This window comes from Pteronotus mesoamericanus, unplaced genomic scaffold (assembly GCF_021234165.1).
Source record: "Pteronotus mesoamericanus isolate MK-2021 breed Mesoamerican mustached bat unplaced genomic scaffold, CSHL_Meso_final scaffold_83, whole genome shotgun sequence".
NCBI lineage: Eukaryota > Metazoa > Chordata > Mammalia > Chiroptera > Mormoopidae > Pteronotus > Pteronotus mesoamericanus.
In genome coordinates, this window is record NW_026555328.1 from 2,436,593 (window position 1) to 2,445,179 (window position 8,587).

General features: G+C 45.1%; 1 protein-coding gene across 1 annotated transcript; it reads left to right on the forward strand.

The window, feature by feature from the left end:
- The first annotated feature begins 949 nt into the window (after positions 1 to 949).
- Positions 950 to 5,149, forward strand: LOC129062657 (olfactory receptor 8U9-like). Its single transcript, XM_054563674.1, has 2 exons — positions 950 to 993; positions 4,204 to 5,149. The coding sequence occupies exons 1-2, from the start codon at positions 965 to 967 to the stop codon at positions 5,147 to 5,149; spliced, it is 975 nt and encodes a 324-aa protein (XP_054419649.1). The 5' UTR covers positions 950 to 964.
- Positions 5,150 to 8,587: the final 3,438 nt, after the last annotated feature.

Consider the following 8,587-nt stretch of genomic DNA (forward strand, 5'->3'; position numbering starts at 1 on the left):
CAATATGCAGCCAGTAAATATGACGACGTACACTATTACTTATTAATTGATGTGGGAAAAAGTCCATGTCCTCTCACTTAGTAAGAAAACAAGTGAAAGAATAGTTTGTCTAGTATGATTCTATTTACGAGAGGTCATTGAGAGACTTATAACAAGAATGCTCACCAATTCCCATTTTCTGTGGAGGTGGGATTTCTGGTGACATTTTACTTTCTTCTTGGCTCTTTTCTGTGTTGCTTAAAAACTTGACAACCGGCATGCTTTATTTTTACAAAGATAATAAGGCTCTTTTGTAAAGGGGAAGAATTATGTTGTTTTGAGGTAGAGAGATGTAGTTTCCATATTGTTAAGTGAATAAAGCGATTATGGTATAATCCTATTATTGTCTATATATAAAAAAAAATACCTTCAAGCAAGTTTCCCAGGGATATTTTGAAGATCAAAGGAAATAACAGTTCGGGAAGCCACATCTAGCCCTTCAATGTTGATAGCATTAGCACTTGCAGTCACTTCCTGTGAAACACAGGGATTGTGTTGACATGTGTCCCTCGGTAGGTTTTGGCCTTGAGGGCCTTTTGAGTCTCAATAATGTGGGGAGAAAAAAAGAAGGCCACAAGGGAGGGACACTGTAAATGAAAAGGGTCTGTCCTGGCACCTGGTGCGCCCCAGGGGGCTCCCGGGCAGCCCTCAGCAAGTTGGCTCCAGGATTCCCTAGAAACAACCAGCAATCCAGGCCTGTGCCTGGGAGAGCCAGCCATAAATTCCCGCTGGCACATTTCTGCACTCTAGGGATAAGGATAAAAAAATAAAACAGGTGAATCTTAAGACAGAAGCCTTTCAGGCAATTGGGAATCTCTCAGCTTTGTTCACGACTATCTGAGAAGTTCTCTTGAGAAAGCTGGTTGGAGGCAATCAGAGAAAAGGGGAAAGAGACATCTGCCAGAGGTCTCCAAAAACAAGGCTCATGGCTGGACAGTCTCTGCTCAACCACAGGTAAGTGGGCTAAGGGCTGGAATCCTATTACCAGTAAGGGCTTAGGCTCCTTCATCCCCTCTTCCTGGTAGGCCATGCTGCTCAAATTCTTGAAATCTGATCATCAACTCCAACGCTGAGGTGAATGCGGAAAAAAAATCAGAGCATTGAAGCAGTGGGCAGTAAGTTTGAAATTGATTTCCTCAGGGTTCTACTCAGCTAATAATGTCTTTTACAACTGAGACTCTCCCTGGTACATCCTCCCCTCTCTTAGCTTCAACTACCAGCTTTATTTTGTACACCAGAGACCTTGGAATTCACCCTGGCTGCTTGCTCTCCTTCTCACTTTGGCACCGTTAATCCATCATCAAATCCTCACATATTTACAGCCAAACATCTCTCAAGTCCGTTTCCCTCTGTCTCTGCTGGCCTCGCTCTAGTTTAAGCTCTGAAACCCTCCTGGATGGCTTCCATGTCCTCCCAACAACTCTCCCCCATCCACTGACCCTTCTCCAATCATTTCTTCACAATACATTCCGGGGGATCTTATCAAAAAGCAGATATGACCACATCACCCCCCTGCCCTGGCAAAAAGTCTTTACTGGAATCCCATAAAAAAACAAATTCCTTTACATGGTCTCGGATATTGGACAATAAGAATGTAACCTCTAAAACCTGACCACCTAAGATGAGTCTTTGGGCAAGTTGCTTAAGCACTTTGTGCCTCAGTTTCCTCATATGTAAAATGGAGATGCCAGTTGTACATCCTATAAGATTGTTGAGAAGATTAAATGACATTTAAGGTGTTTGGAAGAGTGTCTGACACAGCAAGCACTCAAAAAATGTTATAATACACTGCCTGCCTGCTGGCCTCAGCTCGTGTACTCTCTCCCTTTGCTCTCTACCCACACAGCCTTGACTCAGCTCCTGCTCTCTCACACCTGAGGACACTTGTATAGACTGTTTCATTCTCTCCTATGGAAAACCCTTCCTAAGGAAAACTCTCCTCGACCTCCTTGAGTCAAAACTTTTGGCGCATAGCATTCAGTACCTCTACTTGGAGCTATTGTTCCAGTTGCAATTTTTCAGTAATTTGAGTGATTACTTCATTAATGTTTGTCTCCCCCTCTAAACTCTAAACTGCCCACAAGCAGTCCAAACCCTCAGAGGCTACACTCAGACAATCACAACAGATGTCTGACCAATCAGAGCAGACCCTGGCCGGTTTCCCATACAAGAGCTATCTGCCTGAATAGCCACCTTGGTTATTTGAAAAGCTAGAGGGTGAGCGGCCCTAGAGGCAAATTCTTGGTAGCATGACAACAGCTGAGAGAACTTCCATGAACATGAGAACCCCTCTGCGGAGCTGAAGGAGGACACATGTGGACTCTCTGACCTGTGCTCTCTGTTAGAGACCTCACCTCCAGCTTGGACTTAAAACCATGTCCCGCACTGGACCCCAAAGCCACAAATCTGGCCTGTCCTACTGCCTTCAGTTTTTTTTCTAGCTACAACAGAAGACTTTGCTGAGCTGGCGTTTTCACGTTTACTATAGCTCCCTGTTCTCCCACACAAATATTCTTCTTAGTTAGTAGTAAATAATAACACAGCCTTTATTTTAATTTGTTTTATCTCATTTTCTCTCTCAGGATTACTAGCTCTGTCAATAGAGAGAGATCAGGAGAGCCTAGGCTCCTGACAACCACATAGGTGGCCCTGTTCACAGCCTCAGAGCCTCAATGCCAGGAGCATCTCCAAATGGGTATATTAGTGTCTTAAGGCTGCTGTAACAAAGGACCACAAACAGGCTTAAAATAAGAGACATTTATTCCCTCATTAGTCTGGAGGCTCAAAGTCCAAAATCAAGGTGCTGGCAGGGCCATGCTCCCTCCGAAACCTCTTCCCGCCCCTGGAGGCCCCGGCACCCCTTGGCTTGTGGCATCATAACCCCAGGCTCTGCCTCTGGTCCGCATGCGGTGGCCACCTTCTCTCCGTGTCTGTGTCATCACATGGCATGCTCCTCCCTGTGTCTCCACTGTCTCTTCTTGTAAGGACACCAGTCATCCTGGATCAAGGGCCTACCTTTATTGAGTATGGCCTCATTTTAACTTCATCACGTATGCGAAGGCCATATTTCTAAATCAGGTTGCATTCACAGGCTCCTGGGGTTAGGATTTCAATGTATCTTTTGGGGAGAAACAATTCAACCACAACACTGGGAGAAATGACTGCTCGACTGAGTCCCCTCATGTTGTGACAATGTTAGTCCTGACTTCCTGTGTCCCTGGCGTTGGGGACTGACACTGTTGGAGACATTGCCCCCAAATATGGTCAAAACTTATCCTTTCATATGCTCCCTCTCTGGGCCAACATGCCAGACTGCCAACACCCACCAACGATGCCTATTCCACATGGAAAAGGAAATTCATGGACAGAAAGTGATTATAACTATAAAAAGCATATGGTTAATGGGATGAACTGGGGTGTTTTTTAGTTAGATAGATTTTTTTCCTTTGTATTGAATTTATTGAGGCAACACCAGTTAACAAAATTAACAGGTTTCAGGTGCACAATTCCACAACACGTCGTCTGTACACTGTACTGTGTGCTCACCACCCCAAGTGAGTCTCCGTCCGTCACCATGTGAACCCCCTGTACTCCCCTCCTCTTCCCCCGCTCCCCCCAGCCATCCCCACGCTGCTGTAGAAATGGTCTGGGGTCTGATCCCACTTTCCTAATGTACTAGCTCTCTTACCTCGGGCAAGCTGATAATCTCACCAAAAATAACTGGGCATAATACTTAAATGAGAAGGTATGTATGAAATTTCAATAACTGTTTTGGAAGCGAGTTAACACATAACTCATAGGAAGTGTTTAATTCATGACAGTGTCCCCTCCCCCAGCCTTCCTATCACTGCCCACTCTGGGGGCATTAAAAGGGTGACAGCCAGAGACAAATGGGGTTTGGGGCATGTGGAGGTGGGCAAAGGGGGAGAATGAGGATGAAGGAGACTTTGCCTGGAGTGATGGGCACACGATGCAGTGCGCAGATGACATTTCATCGAGTTGTACACTTGAAGCCTGTATGGTTTTGCGAACAAATGCCATCCCAATAAATTCAATTAACTAATAATAATAATATGAATAATAAGGAAAAAAGAGGGGGGCTTCAGGAACTGACCCCAGGTCTACCTCTAAAGAACAAACATGTCTTATCTGGTCTCTCTGCAGTGACACGTGTGCCACAGTTGAGAACTGCACCCAGGTCACCTGGTTCCTCCTGCAGGGGCTCACAGAGCAGAGAGGTCTCAAGGGCACCCTCTTTGTACTCTTCTTGTTCGTTTACTCCATCACTCTCGTGGGCAACCTGGGCATGATTATCCTGATCCACACGGAGCCACAGCTCCACACGCCCATGTACTTCTTCCTGAGCCTTCTCTCCTTCACAGATGCCTCTTTATCCACAACGAACACCCCCAGGCTGATGGAGAACTGCATCACCTCAGGCCAGTCCATCTCTTTTGCAGGCTGTGTGGTCCAGATGGCCCTCATGCTCCTCCAAGGTACTGCTGAGTTTCTGCTCCTGGCCATCATGGCCTATGATCGGTTCGTCGCCATCTGCCACCCTCTCCTCTACCACACAATCATGTCCCATCGTCTGCGTGTCCAGCTGGTGGCAGCCACCTATACAGCTTCTGCTGCCAGTTCCGCTTTGCTAACCGGGTATGTCTTCAAGCTGCCCTACTGTGGCTCCAACGTCATTAATCACTATTTCTGTGACATCCCTCCTGTGCTTCAACTTGCCTGCACCGACACTGCTGAGGTTGAAACCATCATCTCCTCCTCTTCTGCCCTGATTTTCTTCTTTACCATCACAATCATCCTGGTCTCCTATGCCTACATCCTGGTGACGGTCTGCAGAATGCATTCCCTGGAGGCTCAGAGCAAAGCGCTCTCCACCTGTGCCTCCCACCTCACCGTCATCTGCCTTTTGTATGGCACAGTCATCTTCATGTATACTCAGCCGAGCTCGCGCAATTCCGTGGGACAGAACAAGGTTGTGTCTGTCCTCTACAGTGTGATCATCCCTATGCTGAACCCTCTGATCTACAGCCTGAGGAATAAAGATGTGAAGTCTGCTTTAAAGAGGAGGTACCTTAGCAAGCTACCTTCCTAACCAAGTGTGGTAGCTACACCATAAAGTATGGATAATGTTAGCACGGGGAGTGAAATACGTGCCAGCAGTATTTTAAAGGCTCTACACCTGTCAACATATTTAGTCTTCACAACAACCATATGAAATGGGTATTATTACTATCCGTCAGGAATCTGAGGCAGAGAAGCTGTGTAACTGGTCCAAGATCGCACAGCTAAGAAGAGGCAGAATCGGAATGTGAATCCAGAGGGCCTTTCTCCGGAGGCCATGTTCTCAGCCAATACACTATATTGCCGACTGTATCTCACAAATAGACAAAGAGCACTGTTTCTCTTAAATTCCATATATCAGAAGGAAGAACTGGGTCATGAAATTATAAAGAGGGGCCCTGGGCTTTGGACAGCACACCTGAGTTCACGCAGCCTCTGAGTGACCCTCTCTCTCAGCATGTGTGTGAAGTCAAGTCAAGGTACACAATCCCCAATTCTTGATCCTCCCAAGTGAAAACAGGCCCTAACTCCACCTCGACTGGTTATTATAAGGTCCCCCCGAGGTAAAGGGGGCTCACACAGGATCTGGCACAAACAATCATTCACAAACCATTTGTTTCCTTCCTTCCCTGGGGAAACCTCTCCATAGAGCCAAATATTCTTATATGTCAATGTTTGTTAGGAGTGAGACCATATCATGTAGCTGCTATTCAATAGCATTCAATTGAATCACAAGACAGTTGTCTCTTTTTCAATTTTCTTTTTTTAACTCTTCTCATTATGACAAAATTGAAGTTTCTACTTGGTATTAGTTTGTCTTTAAACCTTTCTTAATCCAGTCTCCCTTTTTAATGGGAAGAGCGAGTCTTAGCACTTAACAGTAACTAGGAGGGTCGCCCAGTGCAGCGTCCCTCACCAACGGGCGCGGAGACCAAGTCAGGCTGACTGCTCGCCTCCACACCAACACTCTCCCACTGCACTCACACGGGCCCCCTTCAGACGTGAGTGCCTGGAGAGTTCTGGTTTTGTTTTTTTAACCTTATGTTGGATACAAAGAGAATGTTCAATCATTGCTTGTTACTTGACCGAAATGAGAGAATGTAGCAAAGTGCTTAACACGGTGTCTGGCACATAATAGACGCTCAGTAAATTACAGTTCCTGTCAGAAGGACACATGAAGCCAAATAATGGACAAGAATCTTTCTCCCAAGGACAAGGAGGGATGCCTCTAGTTAATGCCCAATACCACTGCCACCGAATTACCAGGCTGCTTCTGTCCTGTAAGGAGCTGATACCCTCGCCACCAAATCAGCGAGCCACATATGTGAGCCGTTTTCCCACCAAGATGGCAATCTGGAAACACCCAGCATCTTCCTTGGGAGGAGGTGGGGGTGTCAGCTCCTCCCAAGGTACCAACTGTGTGTGGGGAGTGAAAGCAGGGAGCAATTTAGACTTTCAGTTAATCCTATTTTTTTTTAAGATTTTATTTTTTTATTTTTAGAGAGAGGGGAAGGGAGAGGGAAAGAGGGAGAGAAATATTAATGTGTGGTTGCCTCTCGTGCACTCCCTACTGGGGACCTGGTCCGCAACCCAGGCATGTGCCCTGGCTGGGAATCGAACCAGTGACCCTTTGAAGTTCGCAGGCCAGCACTCAATCCACTGAGCCACACCAGCCAGGGCTAATCCTAGATTTTGTTTGTCATTATTTCATGGAGAAGGTCACACATTGGACCCAGAGCACAGGCTGTTTCCACAGCTCTGGGCAACCCTGTCATCACTCTGAACCTTAGTTCTCTGCTCCTTTAAAATCTCTGCTACCACTGAGTCCCCTTTAAAGCTGTTTGTGATTATGTTAAGTATGCAGGCTCTGTGTTCCCAGATAGACTGTAAGCTCCTGAAAGGCAGGCAGTGTGACCTCCAGAGCTGGGGTTTGGAACCAGGACTCCATGAAATCCTGCTAATATCAAACTGTAGTACAAGGCCACTGTAATCAAAACAGTCTGGTACTGGCATAAGAACAGACACATAGATCAATGGAACAGAATAGAGAGCCCAGAAATAAACCCAAATCTCTATGGGCAATTAATCTTTGACGAAGAGGGCATGAGCACACAATGGAGTAAAGACAGCCTCTGCAATAAATGGTGTTGGGAGAGCTGGACTGGTGCATGAAAAAAATGCAACTAGACTGCCAACTTATCCATGTACCAGAATAAACTCCAAGTAGATAAAAGACTTAAATATAAGTCGTGACACCATTAAAATCTTAGAGGAAAACATAAGCAGGAAAATTTCAGATATCCCACATAGCAATATTTTTGCTAATGTATTTCCTAAGGCAAGGGAAATAAAGGAAAAAATAGGCAAATGGGACTACATCAAACTAAAAAGTTTCTGCACGGCTAAAGAAACCATCATCAAAATGAAAAGGGAACCAACTATATGAGAGAACATACTTGCCAGTGATACATCAGACAAGGGTTTATCTCCAAAATATATAAATAAGTCATACAACTCCACTCCAGGAAGATAAAGAATCCAATTTTAAAATGAGCAAAGGACCTGAACACACACTTCTTCAAGAAGGACATATAGATGGCCCATAGACATATGAAAAAATGCTCAACATCACTAGCCATCAGACATATGCAAATTAAAACCATAATGAGATATCACCTCACATCTACGAGAATGTCCATCATAAACAGATCAACAAAAAACGGGTGCTGGCAAGGATATGGGGAAAACGGAACCCTAGTGCACTTTTAGTAGGAATGCAGACTGGTGCAGCCACTGTGGAAAATAGTTTGGAATTTCCTCAAAAAACTAAAAATAGAACTGCCTTTTGACCCAGTGATTCCGCTGCTGAGAATATACCCTAAGATTCCTGAAACACCAATTCAAAAGAACTTATGCACCCCCATGTTCACAGCAGCATTATTTACAATAGCCGAGTGCTGGAAACAGCCTAAGTGCCCATCAGTAAATGAGTGGATCAAAAAACTGTGGTACATTTATACAATGGAATACTACACAGCAGAAAGAAAGAAGGAACTCCTACCCTTTGCAACACATGGATGGAATTGTAGAATATTATGCTAAATGAAATAAACCCGTTGGTGAAAGACAAATTCCCTATAATCTCATCTATAAGAGGAATCTAATGAACAAAATAAACTCACAAAATAGAACAACAGGCATGGAAACCTGGGACAGATTGAAAGTGATCAGAGGGGAGGGGGGAGGGGGATAAGAGTGGAAACAAGGAGAAGGGACTAGACATAGAACATGGATGAATGACCCATAGGCATGACCACAGGCATGGACAACAGGCATGTGGCAGCAGGGGGGTGGGAGGGGCAGAGGAGGGCAAAGGGGGAAAATTTGGGACAACCGTAATAGAATAACAATTAAGAAATGATTGAAAAAAACAAAAACAAAGGAAAAAGGAAAAGTAACAGCCAATCTC